The 18,422-nt window shown below is 33.5% G+C and overlaps 1 protein-coding gene across 1 annotated transcript; it reads left to right on the plus strand.

Moving 5' to 3' along the window:
- Positions 1–5,519: 5,519 nt before the first annotated feature.
- On the plus strand, positions 5,520–17,590 carry LOC107474528 (uncharacterized). The gene is made up of 21 exons (XM_052261267.1): positions 5,520–5,833; positions 5,977–6,020; positions 6,120–6,183; positions 6,456–6,570; positions 6,677–6,744; positions 6,817–6,914; positions 7,521–7,692; positions 8,094–8,307; positions 8,898–9,024; positions 9,833–9,942; positions 10,069–10,158; positions 11,198–11,326; positions 11,491–11,624; positions 12,494–12,583; positions 12,688–12,761; positions 13,287–13,413; positions 13,516–13,659; positions 15,097–15,432; positions 16,302–16,479; positions 16,551–16,759; positions 17,018–17,590. Exons 1-21 carry the CDS (start codon positions 5,720–5,722, stop codon positions 17,315–17,317), a joined length of 2,937 nt encoding a protein of 978 aa, XP_052117227.1. The 5' UTR covers positions 5,520–5,719; the 3' UTR covers positions 17,318–17,590.
- Positions 17,591–18,422: the final 832 nt, after the last annotated feature.

Genomic DNA, 18,422 nt, shown 5'->3' on the forward strand with positions numbered 1-18,422 from the left:
TAATGTACATAGTTACATCAGCAACTTTCATACAGTATTCACAAGTCAATAATGAAAAGAAGAAGATAATTACTAAATGAGAGAGTCAATTTTTTATGTTAGGACAGAATTGAAGCAGCTTCTGTTTATTTTCTTCTTTTTTCCTCTCTTTTTTAAAGGTAACAAAAGACTTTTTTCATTTTGTCAAAGAATCCATTTATCCATATCGTGTTACATTCAAAGTCTACCATGAAAAATGATCTCACTCTCATTTTGATCCTCAAAGATTTTTTTCTTGCATGAACCTTGAATTTCACCATGAAATTGTCTCAAACAGACCTCTATGTTCTATACTTTTATAACCGACCTAAATATTTTGGCTAGAAAATAGATAAATTTTATTGAAAATTTTAAAGTTTTGGGGTGGGACAAATTGTTTGATATCTGAAAACCTATTTACCCAGATTTGCTTAGGGAGTTTTATGCAAACATGCACTATTTTGAGGTTGCTATTCACTCAAATTGTCAAAGGCTGCCAAATTTTCTTAAACAAAGACACCACTGATGAAGTCTTTGATTACCCTGATGTACTTGTGAATGCCTACATCTCTGGTAAGTGGGATGATACTCTTGGTATTTCTCATCAAGATGTTCTGGCCAGCATATGTGAAAATATCTCTCTTATGAATGGTGTCACCCCATTCATAGAATCCTAGGTCCTTCCCGTGCACAGCTTTATAGTATCATCACACATATTTTGCTGCCTCAAAGTGGTTTTTACCAAAGGGTCATCCTCTGTGATTCTTTGGTTCTCTTTGCTATCATCAACAAAGAAAAAATTTCATTTGCTTACTTTATGATGCGTCACATGTTTAATTACATTAAAAGTGATAAGAATGCTTCACTTCCATATGGAATATTTTTGAATTACATCTTTGAGTTTTTTGGCATTGATCTTAGCGATGAAATCATGGAAGATAAACTGTCTTATTTCAAGGGTGGTGGTGCAACAAAACAGACTAAAGAAAAATCCATAAAGGATACCAAGAAACCAATTTTTGAGGAAGATGAGAAAGAAAGTATTCCTCTTTCATCCACTGCTGGGACATTCTCATCCCATAAGCATCTTATTAATGGCATTGTCAAGGATGTTTTATAAGAATTTGTCAATCTCACAAAACAGATGATAAATTCTAGCAAACAAGTTAGGATATTGGCTCTTCAAAATGAAAATTCCTTTTGAAAATCTCAAAACTGTGTTGAGGTGTTGCTGAAATATCTTGACTCCTTGGATGATGACCAGCCACTGACAGATCAAGATGAGGATATAATTGGATCCGAGGACGAGGGATATAATGCTTAACCTATATCTTCTAATGCTGCTGAAGTTAAAAGTTTTGTTTTGTCTTCTAGATTTTATCTTGTTGACACAATACTGTTTTGCTTTTCTGGTTCTTCTTTGGATACTACTTTGAATATTAATTTTTTGGGATGATTATAATAGACTTAAATATTTAATTCTGCTATTAACAAGCTTGCTTAATTTTCTATTTTAGTATGCTTGTTGGATTGATGATTGTGCAAGTTCTTCCCTCATTGGTAATAAAAGGGGGAGAAAGAAAAATGAATTGAAAAGGGTTGCCGACTCTCTGTTTTGAATTAAAATTGGTTGCCTCTGTTTTGAACTTGTGGAAAATTGTTTGGAACTTGAGAGTTGATTAAAAGTTGGTTTCTGTCTTGATGCTTGAAGCCGCTGCTTATGACTTAATATAGTTGTGAATAATGTTTAGATCTTGTTCTTAGTTTTTTAGTTTGTGATTTTAATTAGCTCTGAATTTTTGCTTGTTTCAAGGCTAGCTGATGAGTTTTTTTAGCCTTGACATATAATCTAACAGGTTCTGTAAGATATATAGCTGTTTAAAAATTATTGGATGTTTCGCATTTGATCTATGAAAAATATGCTGGTATCAGTTTATGGAAAGCTAACATTCAGGGAGAGTTTGGAGATCAAAGGAAAAAGGGAGATTCATTACAAAGAAAACATCAAAGGGAAGTTTCTAAAAATTCTTCTCATTTTTTTCAATTTATTTTAATAATGTTTGACATAAAGGAGGAGATTGTTGAGTTTATAAAACTAAACTATGATTAAAATAATGACTAAATATTATTAGGATAATTATCAATGTGATGGGTTTGTAAAGTGTGCAGAAATCAAATTAAATTGAACCAGGGCCAAAAAGCATGAACAAAGGCCCGACATTGATTCAGCAAGGTAATCATGCAATAACACTTGATTCAAAGGTTGAGTTTCTAAACTTTGAGAAAGAAAGAAAACAAAATGGCCTAAAATTATCCAAACCCAATTCGGTGATCCATAATCAAAACTTACACTTCTGAAATTGAACTTCAATTCATTTGAATTCATTCTCACATCTATCGAACTAACAATTCTCTTCTCTCTCTTCTCTTTCTTTAACATCACATCATCTCTAAAACAAAAAGGAAAGAATGGGAAAGCTCTTAAGTTAGGGCAAAAAGAAAAACAAAAAGCTAATTCCATTCTCAAGTAAGAAGAGAAAGAAAATGGGCTACATCAAGAGGGAAGATCTCAACAGAACAGAGAATCACAAAAAAAAGATTTCCCTATTTGTGCTTCATCAAAGAATGCTAAAGAAATCAACTCTATACAAGCACCATTCTAGAAATTATGGAGAAAGTGAAGTCAATGATGTTCTACTGCTTATCAACGGTTAAGAAACAAACTTGGGGTCAAAGTAAATATGCACGGCCCAGATTCAAGAACTTGAAGAAAAAGGTTGAAAGAGAAAGGTAAGGTTTCATATCACTGATTCTGCCCTCTCTCTTCTCTGTGAACGCCGCTGCTGATTCTGATATTGAGAGAAGAAAAACCAGCATGTGCTAAAGCAAGGTTTCAAGTATAGGAAGCTTCACTCTTCTATAATAAAGGTAAACGACCAAGGATTGGGGCAAGGAGTGAGAGCACACGTTTGGGTTCCCATAGCTTTTTAAGCAGTTTATTCTTCTCCTTTAAATGTATTTCTGTTTTGTAGTCATGATTTCCATGCAAGTTGGGTTAGCACTTTGCAGTTGAAAGATAGGGTGAGTCCTAGTCAAATTCAGGTTGGGTTAGAATCTGGACTTGTCCCAGATAGAATTGGGTAGATCTTAGGGAGAATTGGTGATTGTAATTTGTTGAAAAGATAGTGAAATTTCATCATTATTGTGATGGAGACTAGATGTAGGCTACAATGCACTGGGTAGTCGAACCAGGATACATCTATGTGTCATTCTCTACTTTCTTCTCTATTTTTAGTTTTGCACTAAAGGAGACAAAATAAAAATATCTCCTGATTTCTCTGCTAAACTTCATTTCATCACTACTTTCCTTGCAAGTAACACTGTTCTGGCTCCTACCGCGTTAGGAGACAAAATCAAAGTCTTTCCTATTTTCTACTATTAGAATCGTTACAGAACACAAGGTTGGAGGCAAAATTAAAAGGACGCCAAGATTCAGCCCCCTTTTCTTAGCCGCCGATAACCATCAATTGGTATTAGAGGTTGGTCTCAAAGAGGTCAAGCTTTGCGGCTTGGAAGAAAGATTCTGATAGCTAACAACATTAGTTCCAACATAGTGGCTTATACACTGACAGAAGGACAATCCAATAACAGACCTCCATTTTTCAATGGAAAAAACTACAACTATTGGAAAGAAAGATTGAAGATCTTTATTCAATCCGTGGATTACAATCTATGGAAGATAATCATGAACAATCCTCAACGCCCTACTAAAATTGGTGCTGATGGTGTTATCACTCCCAAAATCGAAGCAGAATGGAATGAAGAAGACAAGAAAATGGTAGAACTCAATGCCAAGGCAGTCAACATGCTTAACTGTGCAATCAGTTTCGAAGAATATCGGAAGGTTTCAAGATGCAAAACAGCAAAGAAAATTTGGGATAAGCTTCAAGTCACATATGAGAGCACCACACAAGTAAAGGAGACAAGGATTGACATGTTGAGTAAAGAATATGAGATGTTCTCTATCAAGAAAGGAGAATCAATCGATGACATGTTTGAGAGGTTCTCTATCATCATTAACAGTTTAGATGCTATGGGGATTATTCATTCCAAACAAGTGTTGGTGAAAAAAATCTTGAAAAGTCTGACAAAAGAGTGGAAAACTAAGACTACTCTTATCTCTGAAAATAGTAACCTAAGTCAAATGACTTATGATGAATTGAGAAGATATTAATAATGGACAACAAATGTTCTAAAATGTTCCTAAATGCTACCCAATTTTACTGTCCATAATGGACAACGAATGAAGCTTCTTCTAGAATTTATCAATCTGTTAGATTCATCAACATCACATTCAACCTGCAAAAGCACCTCCCATTGACCTTTTTCTCCTTCTTTCTATCTCTTTGCAAGTGAGTTTTCGACGACACTGAAACTTGCATTTGATATTGGTGAATTTATCATTGAATGCTTGACATTCTCTTTTCGAAACTATCTATAGTCCCTTTACAAATTGAGACTTAAGGTTTCAATGAGAAGAAGAAGATGAGAAGAATATAAACAAAAGAACCAAAGTCTTCGAAAAGAAAGAAATGTTTGGATGATATTACTAGCCAACAGTCACGTAAGACTAAAAATTAATGAAACTACTCGTAGACTAATGTTTAATTCGAAAATTAATGAAACTACTCGTAGACTAATGTTTAATTCGAACCGTCAAATGGATATAATTATTCATGAACACAATGCTTATTTAAATTATTCATGGTCAATTTTAACTTTTATCAATGTCTAAATTTTTTATAATAAGAAATAACTATTTATTCATAAAATGGAATATATTCTACTTTACTGTTTGAATTTTTAATGGAATAAAGGATTTTTTTGTTTAATAAAATTACTTTTTTATTCTATTATATTTCTCCAAAATTTGAGGAAACCAGAAACAAAAAAAAAATGGTGATAATGGATCATGAAACCACTTATATTACATTTTTTTTTATTTCACTCTAACCATTTTTATTTTTATTATTTTTCTAAGTTGCTAGTATTACAATTTAATTTTATTTGTAATAGCAATTTTTTACCTTACAATTTTAGTTTTTATCTATTAAAAGAGCTCAGCTGAAATATTTTGTAAATATTAATATAAATTGGTAAATTGATGAAATTTTAACAAATTTTTAGATATTTGTGTTTGTTTCGACGTCATTAAATCGATAAAAAAATATTTTTTTAATAATTTTTTTTATTTTTTAGTATGTTTGATAAATTTTTAATAGTAAAAATAAAAGTATTAGAAAAATAAATTATTTTTTTAAAAAACTATAATTTATATTTTTTTTCAAACAAACCCAAAAATGAGAGTTTAAATTTTTTTTATTGCATAGTATCTGTTTTTCAGTTTAATAGAATCGAAATTTAAGCTCAATTTAAGTATGGGTTTAATTTAAAGCCCAAAAAATGCAGAAATATTTCCCCTTAATCTTTGTTAATAATTAATAATAACTGAATAATAATATGTGAGAAACGTTTTACGAACGAGATCGTTGATTTCAAGCTGAGGCAGCAGATCAGATCTCCACAGTAAGAACGATTCATCAAGCAGATTCATCTTCTTTTCTCATCCGAAATAAGATAGAAGAATTGAAACAATTTTCAATGGTGTGATTCCGTTCAAAGAATCCTTCTAGAATCTTCCATGGCGTCCTCCTCAAGCACCACCACCACCAGCAAAAAGTTCCAAGTTCCTGCTACACGTCACAAACCCCCAAAACAACAAGAAGAGCTAGAAGAAAACGAAGAAGAAGAAAGCGTGTGTTCTTTTATTAATTGTTCTCCCTTAATTTCTGCAAAAACTTGGCAATTACAATTTTATTATTTTGTCTTTTTTATAGGATTTGAGATAATTTTGATTTTTTGTAACTAATTTGTTTCACTTTTGGATGTTGATGGCAGCTTGAGCACTTTGATGATTTCACCCTTGCTTCTTCGTGGGAACGGTATGTGTTATATCTGCTCTTAATTTTGCATGGAAAACAAAAAATGTTCCATGGTTTAATTTAGTTATTTTATTTTTGTTTGGGTTGATCGGTTTTTAGGTTCATTTCTGAAATAGAGGCTGTTTGTCGGCTTTGGATGTCTGATGGTCCAATTAATTTGTTGGTAAGTATTGAAAATTCATATTCTGCAAGTCTATTATCTTGTGTTACTGATGCTTATGAAATGCTTTTCTTTTTTGTGAATTTTTTTTTCTGTTCTTGCTATATGTTGCTAAAGTGTGTTAACTGTTAATTATGATGCTATGTTGGTAGAAGTTGGAAGCAGTGGCATGCTATAATAATTATCTGTTGAAAAATGTGGGCCCGGAGGGGGGGGGGTATGCCATTTTTTATTTCTGTACCTGAATGAGCTTCTTCTGATCTATTTGGTTAAAGGAAAAAGGTGCAATTCTTTTGGACAATTCCAGTAGTTTGTACAAGGTGAAATCCGAGATGAAGTATGCCATGAAAAGTTACTACATGGAATACTATTTTGAGACCAACCCTAATGGTATTTGCATTTTCCCATTTCTTTTGGCTGTGAGTGGTTGGTAGATTTAGGTTGCAGCTCAGGAGATAGTTGTTGTTTAATGTATTTTGGTTTCTTGTTGTTACAGTAAAAGATGGGGACTGGAATTTTGATTTGCATGATCTGCAGTTATGTTTCGGTGTAAAAGAATTCTTGGTATGGTTTAATCCTTATGCTTTGTTTTTCCTCCAAAGGATAAGGAATCACCTATTTCTAGGTTATCACTAGGTTATTGCTCCTCAAAGTGCAAGTGGTGTGCTTCTTGATGCACCTGAAGCTAGCAAGCTCTTGAGTGCTGTCGCAATTGCTTTGTCAAATTGTTCAAGGTAACTCGTCTTACTTTTTGTCTAGTGTTTAGTAAGCAATGAAAATCACAATAACTTGTGTTCATTGGCATTTTATCGTGGTCTAATTGTAAATGATAACTAGTAACTGCTTGTTCACTGTGATATTTGTTTTTATGGCCTGTCTGTTATTTTCACTGGAGAACTTTAAAAAAGGGAGCATTTGTTTAAAAAAAAAAAAGCTTTTAGTGAGGGACTTTTTCAGCTTTTTTTCCCTTCAGAAGTTAGTCATTCTAGCTTATAGGAAAGCACTAATTGCCTCTTCTTCCTTTTTATTTTGGAAAGATTTCATGATTATCTTTCTGGAGGTTTGGGAGGGTAGATGTATGTAGTCTTACTCCCCATAGGTGGAGATGCTATTTCTAAGGGCTGAATCTGTGACCTCCATGTCACTAGGTAGCAACCTATTATTGCACCAAGACTCACCCTCTATTGAGAAAAGTACTTATTTCTTGAAGGAAAGGGCTCAGACAAATGGTCCCAAAACTTTTAGTTTAAAAATTTATACATACGATGATTGTTGAAGTATCTGATTTAGTGTAGTTAACCAAGATAAAGATGTGGTTTCTCATAACATTGGCTTCATAGTTTATGGCCAGCATTTGTTCCAGTTCATGATCCTTCTCGGAAAGCATATATCGGAATTCAAAGCATGGGTACTGTTTTTACTAGAAGGTTTGAGGCAGATCGGATTGGTAGTCAGGTTCCAGTAAAATTAATGCATTTGGAGGGCTTGTACGAGTTGTTTGTATCTAAGTTTGTGAGTTCCTACTCTAGTTGTCTTATATAATATATATTTATATTTTCTGATTTAGTACATCTATTGTGATTTTGATGTTCCCTTCTAGCATTGTCCTTATGTACACTGGGATATATTAGTGAAAATAAGTATTCCGTAACTAGGAGTGAACATTTCTGTTTCTATGTGCTAAGGAATTTTTTAAAATAAAAATTCATGAAGATTTAACAATCTTGTGAGCTTCTAAGAAATTTATATATTCTTTCTTTTTATTTTTTAATTTACTTTTGTATATTCTGGTAGTGTTGCTTGGACAGCACACGTACCTCTTTTAAAAGATGTTTTCTATAAATTTTGCTTTCTTCTCTGCCTCTGCTTTAATCTTTTACTCTCTATTAATTAATCTGCATTTGATGTTGAAGGCCTATTCCACATTGGATCTATCAATTCATAATTTCAAGGTCCGATGTACAATGAAGCTAACATATAGAACGCTTCCGTGTGATGATGACTATATGAAAGGCTTCGGTGGTGAAAAATCTGGAGAAAATCTTTCTGGTGAAAAGTCCAATGGCATGCAATGGGATGTTGACTGTTCTTGGAGTGAGTGGTATTCTGCAGAAGATCCTGTAAAAGGTAATTTTATGATAAAGAAACATTTAGATAGAAATAGTTATTTTAATAAGTTAATTATCAAAGAATTTTTGGCATGCAGAGTGCTTCTAGTTCTTTCTAAATGAATACTCATCTTCACATGTACCTGTAATCCAATTATGAAAATTTCATTGTTGGCATCAGTATTTCTCACAGAAGTATAAGCTATTAGTGTAAGTAAGCGCTTGCCGTAGTAAGTGTGGAATACTGGATACTGCTGAGTTGGGGCCATTTTTGTGTTTGGCACATAAAATTTTATTTTGAAATATGCGTATTCCTCTGAATTTTTGTTGACCATAGAATTGTTAAGTGTATAATTTTTTGTTTTTTTGGCCACAAGTCACTTGTTACCTCTTATCACTTCCCCTGTTTTATCATAAAAAAAGAGAGTAAAAAGCACAAGATTTTAAACAAATAGAACATATTTAATTGCATTACGCATATGCAAAATAAGCCTTGCTAAGAGCATATATCAATCAATAAAATAAAGGCACATGCTATAGAGTCTATTTCCGTGAATCTCTCTAATGTAGATGCAAGCACTATTTAATTTATGCCTATGCTGTATGCAGCTTTTGAACTGGTTGCAATATTGTCCGAGAAGATGGTTGAAAGTTCTATGGAAATGGCTGAACTAGAAAATGCTTCACCTCATGAAGCTGAAAAGTGGTTGATCTCTCCAAGGATTTCCCCAAATTTGTAAGGATTTCAAGTGGTATCTTGAACCAAATTCTTTTGTGAATAGTTGCTATTCGTTATTGGTGCAGCTTATGTTAGTAGTGATTGCCTACTGCTCAAGCTAAGCAGTTATAACTTATATAAAAGAATAAGAGAAAAGGACAAATAGGTCCTTGACCTTTTGATCTGCAGACATTTAAGTCCTCAAGAATTTGAAAATACATTTAAATCCCTGACTTTTTCAAAACCTGGACATATCGATCCCTAATGTTCACTTGGGTCTGTCAGAATCAACAGAAAAATCAAATGTGACTCCCATTGTACTGACCTAATTGATATAGATGCATACGTGAGAGAGTTTTTAAAATTGGACAAATTAGACTCAAGGATTCGATATATCCAGATTTTGAAGAGGTCAGGGACTTAAATGTATTTTTAAATCTTCAGGAACTTAAGTGTCCACGGACCAAAAAGTCAGGGATCGATTTTTTTTTCAAAGAATAATCAGGTTCAGTATGTAGGTCAATTTACAAACTAAACTACCCGAAAATTCATTTTCTTCATCATCAAACTGAATACTTTCCACAGCTTTGTCACCTTATTTTCAATTTAAATAATTTCCTGGAAGTCCTTTTATCTAATAATCTAATAATTTCATAATTTAGCTTAAGCATGAATTTTTGTTTCTTTTTTCAGTGGCAATAAACAAGTATAGTATGTTTTAGGTACAATTACTACTGAAGCTCATAGTTAAGTGTGATTGTTTTCTTTTGCTTCTGATGCAATTTATAGAAACTTTTCTTATTTATTTTCGTTTTTATACATATAGACTTGAAGGTTCCAAAGGGAATTGGGTTGGATTTGCATCTCAGTTACGTTTTCTAGTTGATGCGTTGGAAATGTCATTTCAGGCACAGTTTCTGGAAGATTTTGTTTCAGGTTCTAATTTGTTAGTGCGCATTCTATCTTAAATTTCACTTAATCGAGCATGCTTGAATAGCAATGCTATTCAATTTTGGTACATAGTACATGGTTACCATTGTCCCTCCTCTTGGCTTGAAGCAGTTGAAAATGCCGGTGCTGATAATTTGAAATCGTTGGCTGTACCTCCACCCACAGTTAGAGATCGTGTGCTGAAAGAACTATTTATTGATGGTACTTAGCTGTTCTGCCTCCTATATTTTGTCTTAAATCCTGGTTGAATAGTTTGGCTTTCCAACACTTCTATTTGAAATTTTATTAATCAGTAGCTTTCAATCACTGGTCCATATATCTGCTGTGATAAGTTACCTGTGGCTTGGGCATCAAAGAGCAAAGGGCTCCAATGTGGTTCTATTGATATTTCCCATTTTCAAGTGGAACTTATTCTTGGACGGGGAAGAAGATCACTTAAAAGTCCAATATGTTTGGATGAAATATCTACTATTTGTATAAATAGACATCATTAATTGGGCTATCGGTTGTTTCTTTCAAGTAAAATGAAGTGAATGAAAGCTTAGTGGTGGTTTGAATGACAATGCAGCCACTATTTTCAAGTTCATGAATCATGAAAGGGGAAACTGCTATTATCTCACATGCAAATCAGTACAAATTGATGAACACTTTCATCTTGTTAAACATTCTTTTTCTTTTCTATCTCGAACATAATTTAATGTTTGCCTTATGACCTACTCATTGATTGATTTTAAGCATCCATGGTGTTAGAATCCTAATTTACTGCATTCAGCTCTCTGTTGATAGCAAGCCTCTTCCATTTGCCTTATTTTTAATCTCTATTTGGTCCCCACCACCACCATTGTGTTGGCTGTCCACCATTCAATGAGCAATCTAAACGCTTTCCCCGTTAACTTGCTTCTGAAGTTTCATGGCATTCTGTTAGGGACTTGGGTATTATGGGGTGCTCAAAGTCCCACATCGAGTAGTATGGGATGCTTGATGTTGTATATAAGGAGAGTGATTCTTCTCCCTTATCAGCTAGCTTTTAAGGTGTGGTTTTCCACTTTCCTTCCATGCAGATCTATTTCTTCAACTTGTGACTGATAGAGATAGTATTCCTCTCGTGTAAACATAACAATATTCTATCAGAATCCTAATATATTCAAACACATGGGGTTGACTACTAATATGGCATGCTGAGATATTTGCATTTAAGATTTGATATTGATAGTTTACATCATTTTGCTAATGTATGCAGGTGTGGAATTCTCTAATTTTACTGATGATGGACATAAGACTGCTCGGGCCATTAAAGGCGCACCTCGAGAATTTCTTTTTGCACAATTTTGTCTACATGCTCTTTGGTTTGGCAACTGCAATATACGTGGTAATTTCCCACAATGGTTTGGGTTGATTTGTTGTGTATAGCCTAAGACTTACGATGAAAGTATCAACAGATTGATCACCTAGGTGGCATTGATTTCTGAGACATCTAATTTGTACTGTGTATTTTGACTTGTATTACTCGACTTTTGGTTTTTTTTTTTTCAGCTATATCTGTGCTATGGCTAGAGTTTGTTCGAGAAGTAAGGTGGTGCTGGGAAGAAACACAATTATTGCCTCGAATGCCAACTAATGGACCAATTGACCTTTCCACATGTTTGATCAACCAAAAACTTCAGATGGTAATTTACTTTTCTTTAAAGAATCTTTGGAGAATTTTACACCCTGTGATCTTGTTTGATTATAAGTTTATAACACATTTTATATGATAATATATCTCATTTAATTTTTTTGTTTTCTGCAACATTTTGAACTTCTTGTTCCTTTCACTTTGGAGTGAATAGTGTCATTATTCATGAATTAATGTAATGAGTACAAAAAATATACAACAATATTGACTACGCTTTGTTCCACGATGTACTTTCTCTACCTCAATTACACACCAATCCCACATTTGTAGCCAAAATGGAGTGATTAAGACCCGACCTAGACCTGAAGCATATATTTCCGGTTTCAACTTTTTTCGCTTTGTTCCCTGTGCTATCTTCGGGTTAGGTTTAGACCATGCTTCAGGTAGACCTGGCCGGGACTGAAGCCATGCATTTCTTTAAAATATATACTCTTGAGTGAAATTAGTGATATGTTAGACTCTTAGACTTCAATTAATATTTTTATGTTATACATTGTTATTTTGTTTTAAAATAATTTATTATGATATAGATATATATCTGTTAAATTTCATCTTTAAATTTATGATTGTATTACTTTGTTATGTATAATTTCCAAAATCATATATACGTTAATCAAATGTTAGGTCATCCCAGTTTAACCCAATCCCAATCCTTTTTTGTTAGTTTAGAGTCAGGATTGGGTCTTAAAAATTTGACCCAATGAAAAGTTAGGGGTGGTTCTAGCTTAATCTGGCCTGGCCCTGCCCATTATATTTGTTCTTTAGGCCTTAGCCCCCTACATAAGGAGAAAAAGACAATAATATTTCAGCTAGCTTGGATTTTAGGTCTAAGTTGATTCTATGTTTTATTTTGATGTTCAGCTTGCAATTTGCATTGAGAAGAAGAGTCAACAAACTGAAGATTATGAAGACTGTATTGGAAGTTTGGATCATATAGAATCCATGTCTGAGGTTACTTACATTTTTGTCCTTTTTTTAGGTTTTTGTTTAATAATTGTATGATAGCAACTTTTTTCTTATTCTATTTTGCATCCAACTGTAAATTTGTCTTGCAGGAAGAAAGTGTAGTTGGGGATGATTCATCAATTAAGCCAACACCAAGTGATGATATTCCTGGGATAGTTGACAGGTGAACTTAGCAAGTGAGAGCCTGCTTGGGTGTTATCATCTAATTCTAGTTTCTTAAATATCAGCTTACTCTTTAATGGCTATTACTGTTTTTGGTCACTTAATTGCTTCTAATCTCAGTTATGCTTAAATTTTCAGTGAAGTTCTTATATGTTCATATCTTTTTGTAAATTCTTAGAATTCAACTCAATAATTGAATCCCTATGGTTTAAATTTTTTTTTAATCAATCCCCTAAATTGATTATGATTATAAAAATTTATTTAGATGAACCTGATGAACAATTTTTAAGCTATAGGGTTAAATGTAGATTAGGCTAAATTATGAGAACTTTGAAGGTTAATTAAACCTTTGTTTATGTTTCGTCCACCTTTTAACAAACAATGGATGCCATGGAATTACAGTGGTATATTGCAAGTGTGCATATTCAATGAGACATTAGCTTTTAACATGCTTTTTACGCATTGCTAGCTTTGCTAATTTTACCCTTCACTTTCAATTTACCCATTTATTTTATATTGTTTACAGAAAGCCTGGAATTGTGGATCTATTTAACGATAAATCTTCGGACCTCACAAGGAGAGGTTCAGCTGGTATTGTTGATTCTATGATGCTTCTCAAGTCATATCAAAGTATGCATGTCCCTTTCACACAGGTGTGTGGAAAATCATGGCACCAGTGAGGAATTTTCATTATGTTGTCTTACTTTGGCAGTGTTGAATAAGATATTACTTTAACTGTTGTTTGTTATTTACAGGAACCACCACTTATGACAGAAGACATGCATGAGGAGCGGCTTCAAGCTGTTGAAGCCTTAGGTGACTCATTTGTAAGACACCCATATGCAATGCATGTTATCATAATCATTTATATTTTACTGGATAAAAGAATTGTATTCAGATGAAATCATGAATTTACAAGAAGATATAAGAGAAGAGAGAATCTATAAAAAGGATAGCTTAGTGCACAAACGTCTCGCATTAACTCAAGATCCAAGAAGGGCTGCCCCCAAAGGATATAATATAGCCAGCCTAACCCGATAATTGCATTAGTGGCTGATTTCACGAGTTGAACCTGTGTCTTTGAGATCATATAAAGACAACTCAAACATTGTTTTAAAATTTCTCTTCAAAGAGATCATCTTTACAAGCACAAAAATTGGCTTGAGAAAACTATAAACAAAGCATATAATTCTCAATCTCAACGTATTTTAGAGAAAAATTCCATGTAAAGACCACGTTATTTACACCAATGTTAGGTATAAAAACAAAACAAAAAATCCTATCCGACAAAACTTGTGTCTGAAAGTCTGTCATTGAACTTTGAAAGTACAAGGATTATGCTCTAACAAAATACTCCAACACATTGGCATGGTTTTTCTTACTTCCTTTTTGTCAATAGGAAGTATTGTAGGGCACATACACTCACTCTCCGCAGATAGCATGCAAATCAGAGGTCTATGTGGTCCAACATATTTTAGTCAAACAATTAGAAGTATGCATTGTAGTCCCTGAAATATTTTCGTTTAACAGTCCTTAAAAGAATAAATGCTACATTTTAGTTCTCGAGATATTTTCATATTGACGCTTAGCCTAAAGATTAAATACATACACTTAAATTCTCAAAAGATTACACATTGAAACATATTTTTCTTCTTTTCCTATGAGAAATTGTCAATTCTGGCCTCTAGAAGCAGGTGTTTGAGAGATTGAAAGATAATTTAACTTTATATACTCACATGTATAAAAGGATGATGCTTATGCGTAGTTTTTGTATCTTACTTCCAATGGATTTGCGTCAACCTAATTTTTAATTTTACTTGATGTTGTCTACACCATACCCACTGATTTTGGAAAACTGAACATTTGATTTTTTCTATTTTCAAAGGTGCATTTCATGTTATTAGCTCCTTGGTAAAATGAAACTCAACCAGAAAAGATATTTTTGGGAGAAGAAATTTCCTGACAACTTATTGAAAGTTGCCATTATTTCAGTTTTATCTTAAGTGATTGTGGATCATCAGAGAGAGTTGAAGTAAAATTGATTATTGATATATTTGAATCTCGTCTTAAATGGTATGGACATGTTTGGAAAAGACCCATAGAGGAGACAGTTAAATGGATAATATAGATTGGTGGCAAGAGGTTGAATACCTAAGCAAACTTTGAAGAAATAATTGAAAGATAAATTGTCATACCATAATGCTGACGAACTATGGCACTTACTGATCCATGTAGCCGACTCTACCTAGGGGGATAAATCTTGTTGGTGTTGGTGTTAGTGGATTCTAATCCACATGAAATATACAGCATAATGAAAATTCTTTGCCTCCTCTCTTTTTTTATGTTCAATTATGCAAGCTGATATTCTTCAGAATTATTGGCTTTTGGTGGTATTAGATATGTCAGCATTTAAAGCAGCAAATCCAGATGCTGTTTTTGAAGATTTTATTCGATGGCATTCACCGGGGGATTGGGAAGAGGATGAACCTGTCGACCATGGATCATCATCGTCATCCACTGCTCTAGAAAAAGATAGATGGCCCCCACGAGGACGGCTTTCAAAGAGAATGTCCGAGCAAGGGAATTTGTGGAGAAAGATTTGGGACCGTGCTCCTGCTCTTCCTGCTTCCGAACAGAAGCCTCTTCTTGATCCAAATAGAGAAGGAGAAAAAGTAAGTATCAAATTCCTTTTCTTTTGCTATAGGGGATGGCCATGTGCTTTTTGCATCAACAGTATGGTGTACTCTCGACATATTGGTAGAATAATGCAGAGTGGATCAAAGAAAAAGAAATACAAAACAAAGGCGGAAGTCAAAATAGCAATTTGAACAGAAAGAAACTAAACGATGAAAGTAAATATAAAACAAAGCTTGTTAACGTTAGCATATTTAAATTGTTGCTTAGCATTTTACAGCCAACTTGAGCTATCAATGAACAGGATAAGTGCTCCAGACATATGGGTTTTGAAACATCGAAATGTCTTAAAGAGATAGATACCTCAATACATATCCAAGTATGCCTGCAAGTGCTTGGAAGGTGTCATTTGGAATATTAAATTTTGATTTCAGTATTAACTGGTTTTGCCTTGAATCCTGTCGGGCATTATGGATTGATAAATAATAAATAATTAGAACCGTCTAAGAACAAGCAAATGTGTGCTTTTAATTGATAAGTGTTCAGTAAGCTATGCCTTAAAGTAGGGTTGATAGGTAAATTGATGGGCACGCAAGAAATGCAGCAAAAAATTTCAAATATTACAGTTCGTGTTGTCTCCTTACCCCCCCTATCCCATTGTATTCCTTCTGGGCTCTTATATACAAAACTCTTGTTTCATCTAATGAAAGATGTTCACTGTGGCTCATTTGTAACGTTTTCTCGTGATCAAATCATCAAAGTAGTGTTCTTCAAATAAAATTATTCCTGTTCATTTGCGCCGGAGAGGAAAAGGACTACCTTTGTGTACTTGAATTGCCTAAGATATGATTTTCTGTCTTCGAGTCTGTTATTCGATCTAATTTATTGTGTTTCTTTGCTTCTCCAGGTTCTTCATTACCTTGAAACATTACAACCACATCAATTGCTTGAGCAAATGGTGTGTACTGCCTTCAGAGCAGCAGCTGACACACTTATTCTGACTAGTTATGGAGAACTGAAACAGATGGAGACCGAGATTCAGCAACTTTACGTTACCATGGCAACTACTTTGAGGCCTTTACAAGGTATCAAATTCTTAGATTGTCTCATGGAAAGAAGAGAATAATCATTATGACACATTTCTGTTTTGTTGCAGTAAATCGCTTGTCCGCTGAGAGCAACACTTTTGAAGACTTAAGACGAGTAAGTGCTGCTTTTGAACGTGTTGAAAAGTTAATGACTCTCGGAGCTTCTCTTCAGCGCAAGTTTCGACGAGCACCACGCCTCGCCAGAGAAATTTTCAATGGTTACTACGACTTCAGTATTTCAAAAATGGAAAGCTTGGCAGAGCAAATTGTTGAAAAGGTGAAATGCTTTTTATGCCTAGACATTCTACAAAATGTATTCATGAGGAATAAAAGAGCTAATGATGCATCCTTTCAAAACATCTTCCTACTTATTATGTTTGTTTCTAAACAAGGAAAATCTTGAGAACCTTTCTGGCTTTTTGGATATTAAAATACATCAATTCTTACCTGTTTTAGAAGTTAGGAGGAAAATTTAGAAATATATTTAGGCATGAGTATTGGACTGACATGCAATTTGTCTTTCCTTGTTGCATAGGGGTTTGACATGAAACTGGAATTAAGGAATCAAGAGAGGGAATTGTTGTCAAATATGTTTGTTCCTCCCACAGCTAGCCAGTCTTGGAGAAAGGTTTTGAGCATGGGAAACCTTCTTAATGGCCATGAACCAATAGTCAGGGAGATTGTCTTTTCGCTGCGTGATAAAACTACCGGTAACCATTACGCAGCTCATAGCGGTAGTTTTTCTCATAAAAAAGAAATTGAAACTTACAGGATGTACATATGTGGAACTTCTAATGACCTTAGGGTAGCACTTTCCGTTGCCTCTTGTGATTGATTAAGTTTTATGGTAGTTTTTCCGTTATAACTATTTTTACTAGAGATCAGTTTCTCTGATTGGAAGTGCAATCCATCTCAGAAATGAAGAGGTTGGAACAGCAGTAGAAAGGAGGGTTTGAGGTGCAATTGGATCTAGTATGCTAAACTGAGCTGCTATTGATTAGTATTTGGTTGTACATAATGTACGAGATGCATTGCTTTTCACTATTTTTTTCTTTTACCAGATCATTATTTGCATAATTTTCAAGATATCTAAGGTTTTATGAAGGAACCGAAAGAGTAAATTTTCCAGTAACTTTTTTTTTTGTTTGATTTTTTTTACCATCACCAACTCAATAGATTTTTATTACATTGAGAGTATGTTGGTTCGTGTAGAATAAGAAGAGAAATTTATGAATTTCTTCAATCGTAATCCTACATAAACTCTGAAAGCCATTCTAAATGTTTTTAGTTTTAGCCCCCTATGGTTGCGGGGATAAGAATGGAATAAAAACCTTTCATAAACAGTATATACATATGGAATTTATGAAAACTTCGATGGAACTCTCAATAAAATTGAGAGGAGTTTAATGTTGACGAATAAAGAGTTTTATACTCTCATTTAATTAGATTTATGCATTTAAATGATATTTTAAGTTGTTGCCTTGTTGGAATGAAAATTAATCACTTTTATTAATGTGTTAATACATAATTGAATATTTGTATAATTTTTTTAGGGTAAAAAATCTAAATGAGCCAAGGAAAGTTCATTTTTACTCAAATCCGCCAAAACAAATTTTGATACATCAATCCACCAGAACACATTTTTATATAATTCGAATCAATAGGATTTGAATTGGCTTTGCACGTAATTCGAATTGATTCAATTCGAATTATGACCAAATATCAATTCGAATTACATGGAGTACGTGGTTTAGGGGAGTTCGAATCGAGTTGATTCGAATTACAAGTGAATTCCCTATAAAAAGGAGTTCGAATTAAATTAAATTAAATTAATATTTAAATTGAATTCCCTGTAAAATTCTAATAATTTTAATATTTAAATTAAATTTTAATTTAATTTTTAATATTTTTTTTTTCAATTTTAAATGAATTTAGTGTTA

The sequence above is a fragment of the Arachis duranensis genome, chromosome 1 (genome assembly GCF_000817695.3).
Source record: "Arachis duranensis cultivar V14167 chromosome 1, aradu.V14167.gnm2.J7QH, whole genome shotgun sequence".
NCBI lineage: Eukaryota > Viridiplantae > Streptophyta > Magnoliopsida > Fabales > Fabaceae > Arachis > Arachis duranensis.